At 34.9% G+C, this 24649-nt stretch overlaps 1 protein-coding gene across 2 annotated transcripts; it reads left to right on the top strand.

Annotated features, from left to right (window-relative positions):
* The first annotated feature begins 204 nt into the window (after window positions 1–204).
* ZNF800 (zinc finger protein 800) lies at window positions 205–24349 on the top strand. Of its 2 annotated transcripts, XM_004382623.2 has the most exons (5): window positions 205–391; window positions 5647–5742; window positions 14411–14554; window positions 16780–18472; window positions 19675–24349. In XM_004382623.2, coding segments are annotated over exons 1-5 (1995 nt in total). In that variant the 5' UTR covers window positions 205–330; the 3' UTR covers window positions 19676–24349. The 2 variants fall into 2 exon arrangements, with proteins under 2 accessions (XP_004382680.1, XP_004382679.1); XM_004382622.3 differs by lacking the exon at window positions 19675–24349 and having other exon boundaries at window positions 16780–18476.
* The last annotated feature ends 300 nt before the right edge of the window (window positions 24350–24649 follow it).

The following is a 24649-nucleotide window of genomic DNA, read 5'->3' as shown; positions in this document are numbered from 1 at the left end:
GCGCTCGCCCGCCCAGGACGGCCAGGCCGTGGCCGCCCGCCGGGCCCTCGCCGTGCGCGCCGGAGCCTGCGTTTCCGGGTAGGGAAGGACCTGTGCGGGAGTGTGTGCTGGAGAAGGCTTAGTGCGTTGCCTTCCCTTGCGTTTTCTAAGAGGGAGGTGCGGGTCCGTGGGGGGAACGCGGGGGACGGGTGAAGGAATCGTGTCTGGGAAATGCAGCCAGAGCCCCACCAGGAAGTTCAGGGCGAGTGACGGGTGTGTGCTTCTTTCAACAGCCGAGCCGCAATGAAGAGCTTCTTACAGTGAAAGCAAAGTAGGTCGCGCCCACTGAAAATGCCTTTAAGGGACAAATACTGTCAGACTGACCACCATCATCACGGATGCTGTGAACCAGGTACTCCCGTCCGCTTCTGCAGTTACCTTGCTCTCCATCAGGGCCACTCTACCTTCTGTTTCCTTCCAGCTTTCTTTTCCTCCTGACCAAGAGGTCATTCCTAAAGAAGTAGGCTGTAATTTTCCCTGGCATGAAACCAGTTATGAAGCTAAAAGCTTGTACAAACAGGAGGTTTCCTTTGCTCTATCCCTTAAAAAAAAGACTGCAAGTGTCGCCTTAAATCTTTTCCATCAGATCTTTCAGTCCTGTTTCCTTTTCTTTCCAGGCAGCTTGCAGTTAGTAGTATACTCCCATGCTCTGTGGATGTTCAAAACTTTTAAGAAAGAGAAAAATAGAAGACTAGCATTTATGTTCGTGAAAATGGTCTCATTAAAACTTAAAAACAGGAAAAGTTTTTTATGCATTTTTATCCAGAAACTCTCTCTTAATGCCTAAAAACGAGTGTAGTTGGGGTTAAAAAAAAGTTTTTTGAACCTCACTTGTTTTGAGGGTCAGGTTTTGCTAAGTGCAACCTTTTTAAAATTTTGTTGGACAGAACATATTGTACTGCAAAATAAAAAATCTTCTATTTAGATAGAATACCTAAGTATTTTAAGGGTATTTTGTTCAGTGGGACATTTTTTCTGAGTAGAATTTATGAAGTGAAAAAATTGTTTTTAGGAGTCTTAAAGAGTATTTAGCAAATTTTAGTTTGAGAAATGTGTTATATAAACTTTTGACAGTTTTTCTACTTAGAACTTTGATGTGCTTTGTCACAAACATTTAAAGGTACAGCTTAAAAGAGAATCATTGAATACATACTGTCACTAAAACAAATAAAGGCTATTCTAGTTCAAAAGAAGGTGTTTACTTATTTTGACCTAAAAGTTATTAGCGTTTTTTTATACTTTTGGTTGCTTTTTGTAGGACTGTTTTAACTGTACTAGTGTACTAGGTATTATCACAGTAGAGTTCATTTTAAGTTATTTTTTGATTAATAGGAAAAAATGGCAGTGGTAAAGAGGTACAACTTCCATTTTCAGAGGACTTTGGTACATATGAGAATACAATTTGTATTAGGACTCTGTCCCACCACACTTTGCTGAGATCAGTAATATCTCACCTCAACTCAGGGAATCCAAGGATGGAATCTAGTTTCTTTTCAGCTGTCCTCCGCCCCATCTAACTTTTGGAACCCTTTCACACTGCGTATTTTGTGTATTTGAAGTGAAGATATTTATTTATGTTTTACCAAGTTTTGAACAGAGTTTGCTAGTTTTGAAGTACAAAGTGCTACCTTGGAAGTACAAAGATGTGAATGCTTTTTATACTTGTGTTCTGCTGAACTTTTATTCCAGGTTTTTTTCTGAGAACATTTCATTCAAGTCAACTTCTGTAAGTTGAATTAGTGTATGAAATCATCTTACTTAGGAAGAAGTTGATTTGTTCATTTATTTATTCATTGTTTTTTTAACAAATTATTGAGCACTTAGTGGTGCTGGACAGGCATGGTCCAAGGCAGTGGGGATATAAATGGTGAACAAGCAAAGTCTTCCCTTCACAGGTCTTATGGCTGGGAAGACACAGACATAACCAAACAAATAACCAAGGTAATCTGCGACCTTACCTTAGTTAGTATATTCTAGTAGTGGCACAGTGGTTAAGAGCTACGGCTGCTAACCAAAAGGTTGGCAGTTCATGTTTACCAGTTGCTTCTTGGAAACCCTATGGGCAGTTCTACTCTGTCCTGTAGGGTCTCTATGAGTTGGCATTGACTCGAAGGCAACAGGTATTGACTACAGTTTTCTATGGACTTGAATGCCTTTTAAAGAGGTTTTCCAGAACTTTTTAATGTGTATTGGAACTTTTTTGTTTCTTTTTTCTCCTCCATTAACAAAAAATCAAATGAATTGCATTAATTTAAAATTTTCATCTTCTTTTTGCTAGAAACTTTTTCCATGCAGTTTTCTTTTTTTTTCTTTCCAGATTATCAGGTCAAAAATAGTTATTCTTTGTTTTTTTTTAGCTAGAATTAAACACTTTCTAAGGTTTAGTCCTATCTTAATTCAGTGGAGAGCTAGAACTTTGTTAACTTACAGAATTGTCATTATTTCAGAGGAAGGCATGTTTTGAATGTTTCTAGGACTTGAAAGGAATTATGTTATGGTATGATAGTTTTAAAAAGAAGTGCCCTCAGATGGAGGGAAGAAGAAGAAATGATATTTGAGGAATTCTTTTAAAGGACTCTGATGAGAGGTGGTCCTCTTGTGAATTATGGACAGTAATTGGTTCCTTGGATGAGAGTGGTGTATTCCTGAAGAGAGTGTTGGGTCTTAATGGAATGGGACAGCTTGTAGTTAAGGGTGGTGTTATAAGCCTATCAGTGTATTTAAAGTATCTTCTTCTTATGCTTTAAGAATGTTTTTTATTGTAGGAATTTTCAAACCTTCAGAAGTAGAGAATGCCATTAGGAACCTGATGCAGCCATCACACAGCTTCATCAGTTGTCAATACGTGGACAATCTCTTTTCATCTCTGTTCCCCCTTCCCCACAATTTCCTTCTCTACCCTCTAACTTTCATAAATAGAAGGCTCTTTTAAGGGGCTTGTTTTAAGGAGAGACTCTTACAAAAGTAAATATTTTATTCTGGGAAGTGTGTTTTTGGAAGGATGTAAGGAAAGATGTTAACGTTTGATGGTATGGGTTTTTTTGATAGGAATGTGTTGTCCTCTTTCTAAATGGTAATGTAACTTAGATGGGTCTGAACTTGGGAGAGATGATAGAATATATGAGGGAAGCTTTTATTTACTTATTTTAAATTGTACTTTAGATGAAGGTTTACAGAGCAAACTAGCTTCTCATTAAACAGTACACATACTGTTTTGTGACATTGGCTGCCAACTCCACAACATGTCAGTACTCTCCCCTTCTCGACCTTAGTTCCCCATTACCAGCTTTCCTGTCCTGAGGGGAGCTTTTTAAAAAAAAATATATACATATATATATTTATATATATATGGTTTTCTAGGCAAGAGTATATTTTCAAATGAAGAAAGAATCCCTTTTTACAGTGGGAGCTACATGCTAAGCTAACTTTGCATATAATTGTTTTTTACAGTGGGGCACAGCTAAGCTAACCTTGAAGCTATTTTGAATGTTGTCTCAGGATACATGTGTGTTCTGGTGGTACCATTGTTCTGAGGGTGATGAGTAACACAGTTTTGCTCTAGGTTATAAATTAGGTGTTGTCATGTGGAAATGGAAGTTGGTGTACTGTAGAAGGTTTTCTGAAGCGTGTACTTAAATGAGAAGAGGGCTCTAACAAGAAGGCCCCATTTTATCATTATATCCCTCCCTTACTTATTACTTTTTTTTTTTTTTTTAAATTCTCCCTTTCTGGAATTCTTGCCACTTACAGAGCCAGACCTTGAAGTTTTTAGTTCTTACAACTGTGTAGGTTCTCTCCCTCTCTTTTGTAGGTTTTTTTTGATAAACAGTTGTCAGTGCTATAGTGCACAAATACTAAAAAGAGATCTATCTAACACAAATAAGCAATATCATCAGTCTGTTTACAAACTTCTGTTATTGTTTCTCTAAAGGATTGAATTCTACTTCTCTTAGATTTTGACAAAGATTTTTCAGTTTTTGGTGTTAGGGAAGCAGTTAATTTATACATGTTGATGATGATGATGATAGAATGTTTATTGAGCACTTACTATATCCTAGGTGTTGTTTTAAGCAGTTCACCTGCATTAACTCATGTAATCTTCACACAACTTTATGATCTGGGTACTTTTATTATCCCCATTTTAGAGAAGAGAAAAGAGAGATCAGAGAGTTTGATGTACTTTAGTCGCATCTAGTGAATGGCAGAAAAGACATTTAAATGCAGGCTGTCCTGGTCCAGAGTCTGTTCTTAATCGATGCAGGGTAGCGTCAGTAACAGATGTTCTCAAGATGAGTTGTGTGTGTGTATGATCTTAATTCATTGAAAATATCCCTAAAGTGTCTCTTAAAATGGGGAAATTTTAGCTTAATAAAATAAATTGGTCCTGAGACATAGTTCTTCCTGTTTGTGTACCCCTGAATACAAGACTTGAGGCATAAAGGGGGAATCCAAGGCTGTGTCTGTTTACATGCACAGCAGGCTTTAGCCCCTTCAAGCCGAGGCTCTGAAGCAGTAGCAACACGCACTACTGAAGTAGCCCTCCTTATCTCCTCACACAAAAGAGGTGGTTTGGGATCTGATGAGCAGAACTTTATAGCATATTTTAAAATAGTCAGATTTCCTCCACCACGGCTTTCCCTCCTTATTTAATAACTGAATGAAAAACTCAGTTTTCCTTTTGTTACTTTGTTTCATACTACCATAATCCAGTTTATGATATATTTATACTACTAATCTGACGATTTTGGAAAGTAGGGATGATATAGACTTTTGCAAATGAGAAGGAAATTTTCTTATTTTTAAAATGGAAATGTCTTTGCTTTTTATAAAAAGATGAATAGTACAGAAGTGTGAGGCAGAATTGAAAAATCACCCTGATAGAACCTCTGTTAAGTTTTGTTGGTATTCTTCCAGACTTTTTTGTGTTTATATTAGCATCTATACATACACACACTTATACAAATAAACTTCTGTTTTTCTGTGTCTGTCTAAATGTGTGTTAATATAAATGGGATCATATCATTTTGTAACCTGTTTTTGCTGCGATCTAGTCTAGCCCCTACTGAGAGACTTTTAAATTGTTTGAAAATTTTCTAAATTAAATACAGTGCTGCAGTGAACATTCTGTTACGTCCATCATTGTGCACTTGTCCACTTGTTTGTTCAGTGGTTTTTGAGTTTTGTTCGTAATTGCTCAGAGAGCTGCACCAGATTGTCCAGAGTTTTGGAATGGTTTATGAGGTGTCGCTGGGCCACCATTGCCCTAGGATTTTAGTAAATATAGTGGTTCCTCTTCAAGGGGAATAAAAAGGCAAACGTGAGGAATGTGTACTAAATAAAACTAAAGTAGTGTAAGGCCTTTGCATTTGAACCTCAGCTCTTGTCTTAAGTAGCCTTAAATTTACCTTGAATTGAGAATCATTTTAATTGTTTTATTTTCTCCCATTGTTTCATTTTGCGTTGTAAAGATGCTGGTGCGTATTATACAAGTGTAACTATAACTATCATTAACGTAATTGCTAGCAAACCATTGTTTTACTTCAGTAGTAAATGATTTAAATAACCCTGTTTTTTGGGGTTTGGGGTGGGTGTTTGTCTTCCATATAGTTTATATCCTGGAACCTGGAGATCCTCCTTTGTTACAGCAACCACTACAGACATCCAAATCTGGCATTCAGCAAATAATTGAGTGCTTTCGATCAGGTACGAATGTTTCAGAATATATTTTTGAATCTTCACATAGTAGTTTAAAAACTATCTAGAAGTCCTTAGAAACACTTTTTAAAAACTTTTAAAATGTCTACATTGGTTTTCTTTATAGAATACATTCAGTGTTATATTTTGAAACAGTGGATGGATAAATATTGCCTTGGTCTAGAGATTCTTTTTCAGTGTTTTTTATATATATGTTAATTTAAAAATAAATGTATATAGCATAAACCAAAAAACGAAATCCGTTGCCAGTGAGTCAGTTCTGACTCACAGGGACCCTATAGTTTAAAGAAGTACATTATGCGGTATATTTGGTGGTAAATTGCCTCTTCCCTTTTAAAGTCTTTTGTTATCTTTTGGCATGTTTTTTATAAACTCTCAAAAGACAGTAAATTATACTGGGTCTTTATAAACTCTGGCTCAGTAGATTATTTACTCAGAATGTCTGAGATGTCACTTGTTCTAGAGTAATTACCTTATCATTTTTTTATATAACTCACGTTTTGCTGCCTAACTCTGGAGTTTCTGGAGTTTCAATATCTTTAATGGAGCACAAGATAGAAAAAACTTACTCTTGTCTTGATATCTTCAGATGTATTTATTTAGCTTTTTTTTCCATTATGTTCTTATAAGAATTGGACATAATAAGTATATTTGTACGGTCACAATCCAGTGCTTTAAAATAGACATTGCTTACTTACTACATATAATGATTGAGAACTGTTAGAACTCCTGTGTTACCAGTAAGATCGTAGGTTGCTGTGATTCTTATGATCCACTTGTCTGTCACTTGTAGATTTGGCTTCTCTGACGTTATAAGCTATTGAGTCAAATGTGAACAAGGGACAAACTTGACTGGTAGACACCTCATTGATATTTTAAAGCTTTCTATCTTCATGAACAATTTCTGAGGTTCAAAGGAAAAGATAATTTAAATGTACTCATTTATATTGTATTGATGAGAAACATTTTGAGGTGCTTGTGTTAAGTCGTAAAGGGGAATGGCATATATGGTATTTGCTCTATTTTAGGATTCTAAGAAATAGCATGTCCCTTAATCTATATTAAGAAGCTTTTTTTTCCTCTGACTTTCAAGATCTGTTTCTTAGACTTTTCATCTACAGTCTTCATGGCATTACTTTTATGTATATTTAATCCAGTAAGTATTGGGTGTGTATCATGTGCCTGTCCTTGTGTTGGATTGTGATGTAACCTACTTAAGCGTGTTTTTTGTTGTTGCTTGTTTTTTACTTGTAGTAATTGCCCTTGGTTAACAGAAATAACAATAAGGTAAATTCTCCCACAATAGATGCAGTTAAAGTCAGACTTCTTAGGGGCAATATTTAAATATAATACATTTCTAGCATAGCAGAAGAATGCTGTAGTAAGAGTTTGTTTTAGCTACTTTTAAAATAGATACAAGTTCTTTTTGTTTTTGCATACCATAGAAATGAGGGTACTAGCTTTTCACATCTAGTAATATGCCTTGCTATAGGGTTCTTTTTTGAAACTTACAGTTTGGAATTAGTAAGTTTATTTTATACTGGTTCAGTTTATTATATAGTATCATTTGATCAAGAAGGTTAGAATATGCTAATTCATAAAAAATGCTTTTTCAGCAAGATCCTGTCCCCAAAATATGTGTGTTTTTTAACCTTGGAAGGTAACTATTTAAAAATTGAGTTCATTGTTTTCTTGTTAAACCTGTTACGGTTGAGTCAGTTCCAACTCATAGCAAACCTATAGAACAAGGTAGAACTGCCTCATAGGGTTTCCAAGGAGCGGCTGGTGAATTCGAACTGCCGACCTTTTTGGTTAGCACACGAGCTTTAACCACTACGTCACCAGGGTTCCGTTTTCTTATTGCACTGTGGTCTTACCTGTTTTCGCTGTTTACCGTTTCTTTATTATCTAAATTAAAGAAGAGGGACTGTGGAATGGCTGATCTGAAGTGGTATAATTCCAAAGCTATTTATGATCTTTTGAAATATGTTCATTTAAAAAATATTCCAAGTAAATCTATCATCTGAGTTATTTTTGATTTAGGCAAATTCTGAAAAAACTATCATTTTAATTTTTTAAGTACCCAGTGGAGTCGCTGGGTGGCACAAATGGTTAATGCGTTTGGCTGCTAACTGAAAGGTTGGAGGTTTGAGTCCACCCAGCCACCTTGGAAGAAAGGCCTGGCAATCTGCTTCTGAAAAATCAGCCATTGAACACCCTACAGAGTACAGTTCTACTCTGATGCACATGGGTTGCCATGAGTCTGAATGGACTCTACTGCAGCTGTTTTTTTTTTTTTTTTAAGTACCCAATAGTTTAAATTAGAGTTGATTCAGAAATATGCTGAGTGGTTCAATTTTGGATTAAAAAAAGAATTATTTTACTACGTTAATGTTTCATAACTAAGAAATTTTAATTTTTTCAAGATACTAAGGCCCTTTAGCCCTGAAGTGTATTCAAGCGCAGTTAACTGAAACCTCAGGGAGGATAAGATAGAAGTTTAGGACATATGACCTAGGGACTAAGGTCCCTTGTAACCCTGAGGCTGTCGGTTCCTTTATGTCCAATTCTACTTCCAAGCACACTTTCAATGACTCATCTCTTTCCTGACTCTTCCCACTGCAACTGGGTCATGTACATTACGTTTCAAGAACTGTGCTGGTGGTGCTGTATGTCTTTGTTAGATATTTGAAGATAGAACTCTGCAGTCCATGCTTTCACTCTTATTAACCTACAGAGGATAAGTCAGGTTGAGTAGTAAATGTGTTAGGATATCTACCTTTATCTTCAAGTAGAGGTAGTTAGCTTCAGCTTCTGCATCATCACTATTTAAGTGACTCACCTTCCCTCACCTACCTTGGGATGTCCATGATCTGGTATTAATTCCTACCCAATCTGAAAGTTCATGAAAGGCCTCTGTTTGTGGAAGGAGTTGACTCGTTCAGGGTCCCCCCCATGTGTGTTTGTACTGATGGCATGACCAGTTTTGACCCATTCTCTTTGCTTCACACTTCAGCTTTTATTTGGGGCTGTGTTCTTGGCTTTAAGTCGCAAATCCTTCTTGACCTCTTTATTTCTGACTATTTGACTTACAAATTAATTTGAATAGATTGTTATCTTTGGAATAAGTAATTCATACCTGTGGTTAAAAAGAAAAAGAAAGTACTAAAGGGTATAGTGCGAAAAGTAAGTTTCTTTGCTATTCTGTCCTCTAGCTCCCCTCTGCTCAGGCAACCCTTCCACATGCTTGGTGTGTCTTCTTCCAGAGGCCTTCTATATGTATACAAGCATTTATCCCTCGTTTTCTTCCCAATATAAATGGTGGCAGACTCTACACACTGTTATGCACCTTTGCTTTATTAACAGTAGATTCAGCTATTGTTTGACATCAGTCCATAAATAGATGCCTCATTTTTTTGAAGGCTGCCTGTTTTGCCCTGACCTGCAGATGCTCCGCTCAGACTTGAGACCTACTGTTTGATCTGAATCCCTGGCGTCCTGTACTTTTCTGCCTGGGTCCTACCCTTTGCTGGAGCCTTGCTTTGGCTGTGTTAGTCCTTCTAGGATCACATCTGTGACTCAGTGCCTTAAGTGTTCTTCCTTTATGTTAACACTTGTGGTTTATCTTCCTTCCTCCCTGACCTCCCTCCCTCCCCTCCCTAAATTAATATAAAAATTTAGATAATAAAAGAAAGGCATACAGCCATTAGATATTTATTAAAATTTATTTATTTGAGCTTAGTAGTCTTTCTTAGTCTCTTAGTCTTCTTGTAGAGGCAAAAGAGCTATGGAATGCCCTTAGAAGCAAAAATGGTAGAAAAGAGAAGGATAACCACTTCATATGATCTTTAATGTGAGATTGACCTCTTCTTTTAAATTCACAAAGTATATATTATAAAAAGCTAATTTTTACAAAATAATTTTTCAATATAGTATGGTAAAAAAAGCTTCTACCTTTATAATAGACTACTATTATGCAAGGAACTATATCTCTTTGAATGTTAGTAAGGAATAACTTGTAAGTGTTCTTTTACAGTAGTGAAAAATGTGACTTAACTTTTTAGTAGTGAAAAAGTATAATATTTGCTCTTGTCAGTGTCATAAATCTAGGTTTGGTGCTTTAACTTTTTAGAAGCTTTTTTTTTTTTTTAAACTAAAAGCAGCTTGAATTGCGGTTTAGGGAAAGCTCTGATTGGATGATGATGATGGTGCCTCAGTTGTGACTCTTTAGGCAAAAGCCAACGATGGAGTATGCTTTATCTGTAATCCATTTGAGAGTCCCATACTATAGAATGGGTTTTTTCTGTTGGTTTGTTTGCTTTTGGTTGTTACATAGTGATTATAGGAAATTTAAAATGGGATTAGGTATTATTTGGATGAATAAGTAAAATGTAGATTTGTTTGTTCGATTTTTTCTTAAACGTTCAATTTCAAAGCATGTCATCCTGGGCTGTGTTCGTAGCAGAGTAGCCATTTATATTAGTCTGAATTTTTCAAGGGCACAAACTGTGTGTGTCACTTTCATATCTCTAGTGAATAGTACTGTACCTGGTATTTAATAAGTGCTCAATAAATGTTTGTAGACTGAAATAAAAGATTCACCAAGTAGGCATTGGCCTAAAATAATTTATTCTGTTTATAAATTTATTGGCATATGTGGCAGGACTCCATAATTAATGTAACTTTTTAACCAGCCCTTCTAGATGGTGGTTTTCAGATAAAAATTTCAATTTTTTAAGATTTTCCAACTTTTTACTGCTTTGTGTATTTATATTAAGGAATACTTGCTTAGAAATTTCCTTCATATTGGTGTTGAACTTCAGAAAGATTTGACAAGGATCATATAGATTCACTTGCAGTCTGTATTGGGATGGTATTGTGGTTAAACAATCATCCTGAAGAAGACTGACTCACGTGTGAGCCAACAGTAGGCAAGCAGTGTACCACTGAAAAATCATTACTAGCAAAGCTTAAAATTGTCATTGACCAAAATGTCAGTGTATTAAAGAAAAAATGAAGGCTCTCTTTGTCTAGCACAGAAGAGTTAGAATTAATATTAATGTCATGTTATAAACTGTCATCCAACCTAATGTAAAATTGACTACTGGATTCCTTTTGAAAAAGTCTTTCAAACATTGTCATCAGTACATACAATGTATTTACTACTAATGAATAGCACAAGATAAATCCTTGATGATCTTTAAGTAATTTTTATTGAGCACCTATTACGTATGAGAATCTGAGATACGCATTAATTAATCTTTAGGCACCAAAGCCTTACTCTTTGGAGGGCTGAGTTTTTGAAACATACTGATTGATGATCTGTTTAAGCAGTAAGTGGGTTCTAAGATAATTTAATATCCTAAGGCAAGAAAAAGAATTATCAATGTAGGAAAACGAATAATTGGGAGTAAAGCAGCATGGCTCTCCGTTTCTCAGCATCAAGAGATATGGAGAGGAACTTTATGTTGCTATCCAGTGACCAACTCTGTTGCTGCCTCAGGTGACAGAAAGTTTGTTGTTTAGAGGCACAATTGGGTGGATGTGAGTAATTGTTAGTGAGCAGAGCAATCAGTTGGCTAATTTTGAATAAAGCTATTATGTCCCCATGAGAAAAACATAACAAAACCTTAAACGGTGACTGGCACTAACTTAGGGAAAACTTTAATTGTCTGTGTTTATGGAATGGGACATACTTTTTTTTTTCCTATTTGTAAAATATGTAAGTAGAATTAGAAAATGGTTAAGGTCCATTTTCTGACTCCCCAGTTAGTTTCACGTGGATTAAAACATCTTATTTGTAGAGAAGGTTCTCGTACGTAGAGAAGGCTCTCCCAATATGTCCTGAGGCCTGAGAGGGAATGTGGTGGTGAGCATCAGAGATATCTTTTCTGTCCACTTAGAGCTTCCAGTTTAATGGGGATACAGAGAAGTAACTAATTACAAGATAGTGGGATAAACTAGTATAGGAGAAGTATAGGGTACCATGGGAATATAGATGAAGAGTTCTTAACAAAAAACAAGGGACGTCAGAGAAGAGGTCCTGGAGAAGTGACTTTTAACTTGGGATCTGAAGTATTACTAGAAGTGAGCCAAACCAGGGAGGGGGAAGAATGTTATAGACAGAGAACAGCATAGGTGAAGGCCTGAAAAGTGAGAGTGAATGAGTGTGTGTGATAGAGCACACGAGAGCGAGCGTTTTCAAACTCATGCACATTTAGTATATTTGCGGAACTGAGAAAAATTTGGTATGACTGGTTCAACAGTAACTGTGTGTGGGGTGGGGAGGAGATTACTAATCGATAAGAGTGATTAGTCAAGTTTAGAGCCAGATGCTTTTATTTTTGGATGCTTTTTGGGATCAAAGATACGCTTCTTACTGAATATAACTCTGTAAGACTGAATAAGAAATTGAATTTTTTTTTTTTTTATGATTGACAGAACCCGAAGGGTGCAGTCTTATATTTTTACAATTAAATGTTTCTTATGTATAAACTCATGTTGTTTACAGATTATTTTATGCTTTAAATTTGCCACTATGTACTTTCTTTTTAAACTTTTAGTTGAATTAAATTCTTAAGTTAAACCTAGTTCAGATTATTTCTGAGTTCTTCAGTTTTTTTTGACTGTCTTTAAAGACAGAGTTGACTCTTTATTAGTATGGGTTTATTAAGTCTTTTAATTAAAGTATACATAAGTTTCCTGTGTTTTCTTTGATTCTCAACGACACTCCCAGAGAACTATGTGTAGATCAGCCTGAGAGGTTTATCCAAAGCGTTTCTGTCATCAGTCTACCTCTCATAGTTTGTCTATCATTTATGAGGCTAACTGTGAGCTAAATGGATTAGCAACTTTTTGCTAAGACAATTTGTAATGTAAAATGGAATACATATATATATACACACACAAGTGAATTTACTTTCATATAAAGATAACACATGGTATTCTGTGAATCTTTTTAAATTTCTGTTATGCGACTTTGGGGTAATACGTTTAGTGGAGTAAACATAGATTTAGATGGGAAATGGTAGAAATTATTTCATTATATGTTTTCCCCCCAATAGAATAATTTATATTTAAATTTTAAAATAGTTTTTTTTCAGGTACGTAATTTAATTTTCTTGGGATTTAGGTTCATGTTTTCCTTTGTAATTCTTCAAGATAGGTCTAGTTTGCTTTGTTTTGTTTTACAAGGTGGATAAGTCAAAGTGCAAAGATTATTTAACCCCTTAATGTTACACAACTGCATACTATCAGAATTGGAATCTCTAAAGACTTGAAGTTCTAGTAATCCGGTAGTCAGTCTGTTTCCAGTAGAATTTTGACTACAGACCTATCTTCAAAATGATGATGAAATAATACTTTAAAAATTAAGTGTTAACAGGTTTTAAAAGATTGAATCAGAAATATTTAACTTTTATAGACTTTATAATATTAATTATAATACTGCTGTTGTTTATACTCACTTAGTAGTCCCGGAGCTTAATAGTCAATAAATGTTTGTTGAATGATGGAACACTTTGTACCTAGAGAGTCTTAAACGGTTTTTTTTAGGGCATGCTGGGTTTTTCCTCTTTAAGTCAGTATTACTATCATTTTTATACTTGAGGAAACTAAAGGCACATTAGTTAGTAAAGCATTGCAGATCAATTTCGTCGACTTACCTGAGGCAGAGACCTAGGAAGTGGTGACAAAACACCTTCCATTTGTGTATTATTCCTGGTGGATGTTTTTATTTTAAAGATTGGATGCTTACTGCCATTTGTTTTTTGCCTCTGCCTTTTGATTTTCTGTCCTGATGCTTAGATTCCCTAGGATCAGTGGTTCCCAAGTCTGACCGATCATTTCTTCAGCAAATACTTAGAGCATTGCTAGAGCTGAACACTGTAGTTTTAGATAAAACAGGCTTTGTCTCAGCTGCTCTGGAGTTTGTAATCTAGTGGAGGAGATAGGCATTAAACTAATAATTATATCAATATTGATTGCAATTGGGTTAAGTATCTTGAGGGAGAAAAACTGAGTAATAGTGGTATCAAGAGGCTAAGCAAAATTCAGAATTACCTCTCATATGGACAAGGATTCTCTGTCATCACACTAAGTGGCCATAATCCCATGTTGGCCCAGAACCTGAAGTAATTTGAGCTGAATTTAAAAAGAACAGTCACAGGCAATATTGTGATACAGTTTGGACCTTCTTTAAGGAATCCTCCATTAAGGAATGTTTTGTAAAACTCCATGTTCCCTTCCTCATGCAGACAAGAACTGGACGAATCAGCCAAAAAATTTGGTGGGGAATGGTGGAGGAACATTTGATTTTTCTTTCTCACTCTAGATCTGTTGAATAAGAATCTCCAGGGGTGTATCATGTATGTCTTTATTCTTAGGTCATTGTGGTGATCATCCAGATTTCGGAACCACTACCTTGGAATACCCTAAGAATTGATTGGCAGAACAAGGGCATCAGTTTTAGCTGGCCTAACAACCAAATAATAGTAGGATTTAGCTTAGTGCTTAGTTTTAAATGTACTGTGACAGAAGTTGGCAATGCCTAGATTTTGTTTTCAAAGAGTAACTGCGCTTTTGAATTGTCAGCAGTGGTTTCACAGTTTAAAGGTGCATGTTAAAGTTTTCTTTTGCATTTTCTTTTTTCCCTCAGGAACTAAACAACTTAAGCATATTTTATTAAAAGATGTGGACACTATTTTTGAATGTAAATTATGCCGCAGTCTCTTCAGAGGATTACCAAATTTAATTACCCATAAAAAATTCTACTGCCCACCAAGTCTCCAGATGGATGACAGTAAGTTTTATTCATATATTCAGTAATGTATATTGCAATTAAGTATTCTTACGCTACAGTTATATATTTGCATTAAAATTGTATCAATAGCTAGTTATAGGTAATTTAATGATGGAGAATAAATACTTGACTCAATGTTACGTTTAGTTTCCTACATAAGTACTTTTATATCAGTGCTTTGTACTTATGTTTTCCTAAGGATATCATGTAGAGGTTAGACTTAAGAGTGTATTTATTTAAAATATTACGTATTGGTTTTGATTGTTTATATGGGCTATACACTTTATATTCAGGATATTTGTAGGTTTAAAATATTTAATGCTGTCTTGAAGGGGCAATTTCTTGGTATTTTTCCTCTGCTTTAACAGCCTGTTAACAGAACGGTTATTTACTTAGATTCTCTTTAAGTAAATGAGAAGGTTGGAAATACAAGCAAAGAATGAATAAATGAGTGATTTCTTGGGAATGGTGGAGAGCATTAAATCTTTATTAATCTTTCTTCTGTTTTCTGGATCTTTCTTGATTCGAAGATGTTTTGTTCTCAGTGAAATTTATTTAGATCAGTCATTATATCAGAAATTTAATTGTGTCACAGGCTAACTTGAGATCCAAAATAGCTTATATGATGAAAGCAGGTTGTAGGTCAATAAAATCTTTGTTGACTCAAGTGTTTGCTGAATTAAGTGTACTTATTGTATATATATGTTTAAGTAGCAGTATATATAATAATATTATCTTCTTGCTTCAGAGATCCTAAGAATTGATTAAAAATAGCAATTTGTTTGAATATTTTAATAACTAGTAGGTTACATTCATTGTTTCTTGTCCAGGAATTTAACTCTTTGTGGACTTACAAAATATAGAACTTAGTTTGATACCATAGTTGCATTGTGTGGATTTTGTACTTTTTTCAACTTAACTTTTTTGGGATGAGGAGGAAATGCAAACCCCAAATATCAAAAATACTGCTTTAATTATTAGTGTGAAAGTGGTTTAAAGTATATTATAGATTATAGATGAAACAAAAAATTTGTATTTGTCTGGAAGCTTTTCCTACTGCAGTTTAATCTTGCTATACTTAGTTTTATCATTGAGTTAAAAATTTAAAGGCAGTCTGTAGAGATTAGTTTCAGATCCAACTTTTTAATTAAAATATTACTGGAAAATTAGTTTATTTTCTAGTAGTTATTCTTTGTTATCTTTTAGTTATAGAATTGTCTTATAAAGGAAATAGATAAGTAGGTTGCTGGGTTATTGTGCACTTAGCAATACTCACTCTAGAAATACTTCTGTGAAAGTGCTGTGCTTTTTAGAGATACTACCTTTATCCATTTTAGAAAAAGAAAGGTTAGTAGACTATAAGAACTATAACGATTCATTTCTATCAGATTTGGTGCTTTTTTATTTGTAGCTAGATTTCAGAGTTGTATGCACAAACATACCTGGTGTTAGACAATTGTGTTACAGTGGGAATATTTGTTTGTCTATAGAGGGTGTGATTATTGCATAGGTAAATAAAACTAGCTCTATTTTTGGAATAAATTAAGTTATACCTTAATCATTTGTTTTAATAGAATTGTGTCATGTTAAGAAGGCATGTATAGAACTGAGTTTAGCAAATAATGTCTGTACACCATTCCACTGATATTTATATATTCTCTTACAAATCTTTCTTTTAAACTTTTTATGCTCTTTCATTATCTAAGGTGTTCAAATTGTCCTCACACAATTAGGCTAAGTTATTTATTATGGATAAAATTAATAGGAATGTTGTTATGTGTCCATCCCCCCCCCCCAAATAATTTTCACTGAGGTAGTAACATTCTTCATGATGTTTCATATATTCTGGGTTATGAGAACTTGGGGTTGCCTTTGCTGGTTTAAAACTTTTAGACTAAAAATACAAATTATTATTTTTATTGTTCAGGACACCTTTGTACTTTTTATTTTATATTAAGAGCACTTAGAAATGAAAGTAGCTCTTCAGATTGCATCTGTTTCTTAACGTTTGCATACTATGATGAGAATTTTAATTAAAACAAATTTTAGTTTAGTTACCAGTATTTTTATCTTCATAAAATACTAAAAAATAGGTAATGCTGTTATAAAAATAAATATGAACCAGTAATAAACTTTAAGGTAGAGGTTCATAATATATTTTAAAATATTAGTGGGCTGGAGCAGGCTAATTATTTCAGATTAAAATGTTGTTTTTTCCTTAACAGACCTTCCTGATGTAAATGATAAACAAAGCCAAGCCATAAACGATCTCCTAGAAGCCATATATCCAAGTGTGGACAAGCGAGAATATATTATTAAGCTAGAACCCATAGAAACTAATCAAAATGCAGTGTTTCAGTATATTTCAAGGACTGATAATCCCACTGAAGTTACAGAGTCAAGCAGTACTCCTGAGCAAACAGAGGTTCAAATGCAGGAAATTAGCACTGAACAGTCTAAAACAGTACCAGTTCCAGATACAGAGGTGGAAGCTATAGAGCCCCCTCCTGTTGAGATAGTTGCAGATGAAGTTGTAGCTACACCTGATGAACAACCTCAGGAATCACAGGCTGACTTGGAAACTTCTGACAGTTCTGATTTTGGTCACCAGTTGATATGTTGTCTTTGTAGAAAAGAATTCAATTCCAGACGAGGTGTTCGTCGTCACATTCGAAAAGTACACAAGAAAAAGATGGAAGAACTAAAAAAGTACATTGAAACACGAAAGCATCCAAACCAGTCCTCTAAAGGACGCAGTAAGAATGTTCTAGTTCCATTAAGTAGGAGTTGTCCAGTGTGCTGTAAATCATTTGCTACAAAAGCGAATGTAAGGAGGCATTTTGATGAAGTTCATAGAGGACTAAGGAGGGATTCAATTACTCCTGATATAGCAACAAAGCCTGGGCAGCCTTTGTTCCTGGATTCAGTTTCTCCTAAAAAATCTTTTAAGACTCGAAAACAAAAGTCGTCTTCAAAGGCTGAATACAATTTAACTGCGTGCAAATGCCTCCTTTGCAAGAGGAAATATAGTTCGCAAATAATGCTTAAAAGACATATGCAAATTGTACACAAGATAACTCTTTCTGGAACAAACTCTAAAAGAGAGAAAGGCCCTAATAATACTGCCAACAGTACAGAAATAAAAGTTAAAGTTGAACCAGCAGATTCTGTAGAATCTTCACCCCCTTCCATTACCCATTCTCCACAGAATGAATTAAAGGGAACAAATCATTCAAATGAAAAAAAGAACACACCGGCAGCACAGAAAAATAAAGTTAAGCAAGACTCTGAAAGCCCTAAATCAACTAGTCCGCCTGCTGCAGGTGGCCAGCAAAAAACCAGGAAACCAAAACTTTCAGCTGGCTTCGACTTTAAGCAACTTTACTGTAAACTTTGTAAACGTCAGTTTACTTCCAAACAGAATTTGACTAAACACATCGAGTTGCACACAGATGGAAATAACATTTATGTTAAATTCTACAAGTGTCCTCTTTGCACTTATGAAACTCGTCGGAAGCGTGATGTGATACGACATATAACTGTGGTTCATAAAAAGTCTTCCCGCTACCTTGGGAAGATAACAGCCAGTTTAGAGATCAGAGCTATAAAAAAGCCCATTGATTTTGTTCTAAATAAAGTGGCAAAAAGAGGCCCTTCGAGGGACGAAGCAAAACATAGTGATTCAAAACATGATGGCACTTCTAACTCTCCTAGTAAAAAGTATGAAGTAGCTGACGTTGGTATTGAAGTCAAAGTCACAAAGAACTTTTCTCTTCACAGATGCAATAAATGTGGAAAGGCATTTGCCAAAAAGACTTACCTTGAACATCATAAGAAAACTCATAAGGCAAATGCTTCCAATTCACCCGAAGGAAACAAAACCAAAGGCCGAAGTACAAGATCTAAGGCTCTTGTCTGGTGAGGAACAGTTACAGAGTTTTGCTTTCCCCCCCCATCGAACTTAAAAAAAAAAAAATCATTTGACCATAATTTATAGCTGGTTCCATTTTAATACATGTTTGCTTCCATATATCTTAATGGCAGTGGGAACTGCAAGAGTAATGTGCATATTGCATTTACCTCTTCAGTGACCTTTATTCCAGTGGCTTGGGAACAAAAGTTAACTTCTGAACTTATCTTCCATAGGACAATGCAATATAGTTATAGGTAGATGGCACAGGGTCAGTGCTTTCCTCTTAATATTGTAAAATATATATATTTACATTGGCTTATGTTTACAGTAGAAATCTGTTTAACTAACTTTGCACAGGTTTAATTTGATTCAGCAACTTAGTCTACTAATTAATGCGTTGTAGGAAGGTTAAATATATTAGAATAAATTTGTGAAGGCGATAATTATAGAAGAACTCTTTTGAGGCACTGTAATTATTGTAAAAATCTGTGATGGCTAAATAAAGTGCTGCCTCAGGGAAAAAAAAAACAAAAACTCAAATTAGAATGATTAGCATTATTATTTACGTTTAACATAGTGCTTCTAGGCAGAGGGGGATACTTGGTAAACAAAAGTTGGGATTGTTTTTTTTCTTTCTCCTTGGGAGTATGTGTTAGTTACTGTTTTTTAGTTTTGATCTATGAAAAAGATTATTTAGGCCCCAAATCCTCATATTTTTTTCCTTTTTTGTTTAAATGAACTTTGGTGATCATTTTAGCATTGCTAGTATTATTAAGTAGGACTTCTTTGTGGTTGTTGTTGCAAGAAAAGTATAATCCCTACAGGGAAGAAAGAAAAATATTTTTTAGAAGGTTTTGGAACAAATGTAGATTTAAAAAATATGATATAAAATAAAGAATAGATTCTTATACTTGTTTTTACAAGTTTATATATATTTTTAAAGTTTACCTTTAATACTTGTCCCTTGTATTAAGACATTTAGTGTATCTAAATGAGTATTAAATTAGCTTTGGATTCAGATTCTAAAGCAGAGTACTTAGTTTGAGTGCTGAGTAGGTTAAATGTGGTTTGATAATCACAAACTTTTCTTTGTGCGGAAAACTTAAGATGAAATCATCCGTTAGAAGTCGTTTATTGTTGTATAATTTTAAAAACAAGGTTTTATTGGTAAACTCAAAAGTGTTCATTTATTCCCATTTCTCCTCAGATAACTTCAAGTGATGTACGAAAAGGTTTGGAGTTCATTTTTGTGGAAAGACTTTAAATTGGTGTTAGAACCACTAAACGTCTTCAAATGGTACTATGAGGAAAAAGAGAAAACCATTTTCATAAATATTCAACTGTAACTGCTGTTTTCTGACTAAATTAATAACCATCTGACCACTTGTCTCTCAGGCCCTCCCTGCCTCTTCCAGCACTTTCAAGTAGCTGTGACATTAAACATACCGTCATCACAGTCCATCAGCTAACTACCCTTGACCTTGTGCATTTGGCCTACCATTTCTAACAAAAATACCGCAAATTCTGTTTTCTGAACAGTTTGTCGAGTAAAGCAATCAACAACCTGAAGAAAATATCACCACTGGTGATTTTTAATTGACACAGGCTTTCTATCATAGGGATTTTAGCTTTGTTCCACTTTATTTGGCAAAATTTTCATCTTGATTGTACAGATAGATATATTTTCTAGTTAGTCTATGATAAGAGCAAAAGGCAAATTAGTCTCAACACATTATGAATATTTAGCTTACTAAATATTTGTGATTATTTTCATATCCATTTATTCCTAACTTATTCTCCAGCACTTAAGTGTTTGAAAGTTTCATTCTAGAGAAGATGATACAAGAAAGTTCCAGTTCATTTTCATGCGTGGATCATTACATTTTTCATTTGTTAACATCTGAGCTTTTGGTGAAAATTAAACATTCCCCTATTTTCCTTTAAATTTTATACACAAGCACTTTAATGATAGATGCAACTTAATTTTTCCAGTTTCTTTTTTTTTTAAAAAAAGACCACACATTTGCTAATGTTAATATGAAGGTAATAAATAACTTACTTAATGTTTTATAGATGCAGACAATCCATGCACAACCACTTCTTATGATACTAGTGTATTTCCTTAAATATTGCTAAAAAAAGATGGAGTAGAAACTTGATTTTTTTTTCCCCTCCCAGAATAAATTTTAAATGACCACTTTAGATAATATTTGATTCCTACTGTAAAACTTGGAGAATAATGAATTCTTGTCCATTTTTGTAATCAAGATTTTAGGAAAAACAAGTCCATTTATCTTTATGAAATTTTGGGCAGGTTTTTGTGTATTAATATTTTGTACTTTTTAGGGAATATTTTATTTTTAGTAATTTGTGTCAAATTATAATTTTAAAAGGTACAGCAGAAAATATACCATGTTTTTATGTAGGTTCATACCTGTATTTAGGAAGGACTCTGTCCATCTTATATACTTTTTGTATAAAATTTTAAAATGTTGAAGATCCACAAGGTCATAGTAAAAAGCTTCTATAGGTAGAAAAACATTTACCCTTCCTAGTGCTTTGCACTAAAATATACTGTGAAAGGAAATTAGAAGGACTGTAACTGTTGCTGGAAATGTTCTATATTGAATGTACATGCTCTTGTTGGAAAAATGTACTTATATGTGATGGAAATAAACCAGACTCGAAATTATTTCAGCTAAATGTGCTTCAACAAAGGTGCATTGGTTGAAACTTAAATGTTTTATTGTCAAATTTAAAGTTATTCAGTGACTATGAGCAGCTACACTTGAATTATATTCTGATAGTTTTATTTTTAAGAATTACAGTAATAATTTCTCTTTAATTTAAAAGCAGATTTACTTTTCCTCATATGGAAAACTTGTACTTATAGGTCTAACTTTAAAGATTAATAGTGTAATATATTTAGGGAACTAAATGTGTAGGTGGTATTCCATTTATAAACCGTCTTCATCAGTTGCACATTATTAAACCTCTGTGTTTGACTTTTGCAAGGTGTTATCTTTTATGCATTCCTACACACAAGACATATTCCAAAGAAATTTTCCAGTCTTAAGTACCTATAACCAATGAAAAGATAGGAGGATTCCTTAGATATTTGGGGGAGCTCTTTGCTGCATCCTCTCGTGTACGTCAGCCTTTTCCTCTCTGCTTTACTTGTTAAATATTGTGGGAAAGAAAGAAAACTGGTCTGCTCATGGAGGAGGGGAGCCCAATGGCTGAAATTCCCTTACCCCACTCACGTTTTTCCATGGGGCTGTTCAAAGCGTATTTCCCCTGTAATAATTCTAGGGCCACAGAGCAGGAATTTAGGAGGAGGAAATGAGGGTTCCAGAGATTGTCAAAAGATTTCATCTGGGTCGTATAGAAAAAAAATAGCACTGTGTCAGGACTTGCCTATATTAGAAGTGGCTGTAGGAATTAGGAATATTTTTTCATAATAGCCAAATTAATTAATCACAGAAGACAAGAGTTAGAAGCAGTGGCATTACACTGGGACCAGTTTAGGAAGGTAAATGATTAGAAATTATTTGTTCTTCCTATTCCTTTCTGGTCTTCATCTTCTTGGTTTTATTTTGGTTCTTGAGCTCTTTCATCTCAGAGGCTAAGGTTTTTGAGGCCTAAGAAATTTGTGCCAGAATCTTTTCTGCATGTAGGCTACGTAAACAAATATTTACATGCCTTTTTGTTGTTGTAAGGAGGGTAGTTAATCAGATAAAGAGCCATCAGAAGTTGCTTATTTATATTAAGACGTATCTGTGGTTATAGATTATATCCACCTTTACTGCTGTTTGATCTTGTCAGAGTTTTTTATGGAATTCACCTTATCTAATAGACTTTCCACTCTTAAATGTGATGAAAGAGGAGAAACAATAAGTATTGCTTGCACTTCAACTTCATAAGTTTAGACAGTATAAGTGAGAACTGGATGAGATATGGCTAACATTGGATAGGTGTTCATTAGAACATACACAAGGGCTTGAGTACACAACAACAACTTTTTTGGTTCATAACCTCTTTTTTCCTCTTTACTCATTGCTTTAAAAAGAGAACCTTTGAAGAATGCGCAAATTACACATCCTTAATATTTAGCCTAGTTTTGTGTATATGTGCAAGTTTTTTGGTTGACAGATTGCTTTTATTGTCGAAAAATACCTTCACATTTTTAGGAAAATGTTATATTGCTTTGTGGTTAATAGGCTGTTCCTCTCAGATGCTTTAAAGAGCCTGTGGAGGCAGTAGTGGGGAGCTTTTTGGTTTTGCGATGACGTAAGGCTTTGGGATAAACAGGAATTTCCCCATAGGTATTATGGCACGTAGGTATGGCGAAAGGCCCAGTAGATACCAGTTCCTGTTGTGAAGTTGCAAAAGATCTTTTCAGAGAGCATGGCCATTGAAAGTAAGAGAGACACACTTCTAAAAATGTAAGAAATTTGGCCTCCAGGTTTCCTCTAGCACAAGGCCTTAGTTTGACTTGCGGAAGTTACTTTTCTTAAGGAACTCATAGGCTGTGAGGATTATGGTTTAGCCATGACTCTCAGTTGATCTGAAGCCTAGCTATAATGTATGTCAACCATCATGTTGGCTGTGCTGTTAGAATTCTGTACTCTGCTAGTTTTTCCCTCCTCTCGAGGAAACCTTGGGATTTAAAAGGAGTAAGGATCTTCTGTGTTTTCTGAAGTATTAGGCACATGGTAGAATGCAGGATAAAACAAATTTCCATTAACTTTTGGCGTTCCTAACTTTCTGAATCCATTCTTCGTCTCTTTTACAATTTGTTTCTGTAACCTTTTCTTCTGACTTCTGTTCTGAGCTTCCAGCTCTTGTCTTACCTTGTTTTCTCTCCTGGTTAATTAGCAGAGATCATTAGTACCAACATAACTAAAAACATGTTTTGGGAGGAGGGTGAGAGGGTGGAAAACGGCTCATTTTCTTCCTTAATCTTTATTGCTGGACACTGGATTTGGCAGGTTTATTACTTTAAAGCTTCCTTCTCTACATCTTTCCACCACTGCCACACGACAAGGAGAGGAGAACTTAATAGAAGACCACAGGTGCATCTCGCGGGGAAATGCCCAAAGTTGGAGTTTTGCTGTTTGTGCCCACTTAGCAGAATTAATTTGCTTGACTGTATATTTTTGAGGTCAGGGACTGTGTCTTGATAATTTTGTATAGTGCCTAGCACTCCTTGATGTATACACAGGCACTTTAAATAAATGTTTGATAACGACACTAAAGGAGTGGCCTTTTCCGTCGCAGAATTGTACTATCATATACTTTGAGACGCTGGGTCTTCATTTCATCAGTATTGGTGGATTTTGCTTATTTTAGAAAATAACACCAGTACTAGATGAGAGTTTGTGAAAGTAAAGAGAATTCTTAGTAATAGCTAATAATAATGAACATTTGTGGTGTGCTTGTTGTATGCCAAGCCCTCTGCTAACCCTTTGCATGCATTATGCCCCTACTCTTACCAGCAGTCCTCTGAAATAAGAACTGTTACTTCATTATTTCTATTTTATAGAACACAAAATTGAAGCTAAAGAAGTTCAGTGATTCACCCACGTTCACACAGCTAGTAAACTTAGCAGAGCTGAGACTTGACACTAGGTCCGACTCCAAAGCCTGTGCCCTTAATTAGTACAACCTTACATTTGCACATATTACTGTTTGCAAAGCGTGTTCATGGCATTACCTTATTGGTAGCTAGGATAATGATCTGGGACCAGATAGTGAAATGTTTGGATTCACAAATTACTTCCTGTGTGACCTTGGACAAGTTACTTAAACATTCTGTGCCTTAGTACCTCATCTCTTAAATGGGATATTCCTTACCTCAGTGGATTGTTTGGAGAATAAAATGAAAAAATACACGTAAAGCACTTAGAAGAGTGTCTGGCATGTTACAGTAAATGTTAAATATTCTTACTATAAGTGACTGTGCAAAGCATACTCAAATGTGGAACGTTTTTATTACCTATTAAAGTTAAGTTTAGGTGGAAATTTGTACATTAAAAGATAGAACGTTGTTACACATCAGATTTTAATTGCTGCTTTTGTATTGGAACAATGAAGACAATCTATATCATCATCTGCTACCAGTTCTCTTCTGATTCGATAGTAGTTTATCGTTCTTCACTTGCGTTTTTCAGTTGTCTTGA

This window comes from Trichechus manatus, unplaced genomic scaffold (genome assembly GCF_000243295.1).
Source record: "Trichechus manatus latirostris isolate Lorelei unplaced genomic scaffold, TriManLat1.0 scaffold00097, whole genome shotgun sequence".
Classification (NCBI taxonomy): Eukaryota; Metazoa; Chordata; class Mammalia; order Sirenia; family Trichechidae; genus Trichechus; species Trichechus manatus.
Note: the sequence above shows the minus strand (reverse complement) of the source record. Positions and strands in the feature narration are given on the sequence as shown.

Excerpts from the sequence above, each read along its gene's own strand:
- ZNF800 (XM_004382622.3), top strand. The coding sequence starts at position 331 with ATGCCTTTAAGGGACAAATACTGTCAGACTGACCACCATCATCACGGA. Across the intron at positions 392-5,646 it reads TCACGGATGCTGTGAACCAG|TTTATATCCTGGAACCTGGA; the intron begins GTACTCCCGTCC and ends TCTTCCATATAG. Across the intron at positions 5,743-14,410 it reads AATTGAGTGCTTTCGATCAG|GAACTAAACAACTTAAGCAT; the intron begins GTACGAATGTTT and ends TTTTTCCCTCAG.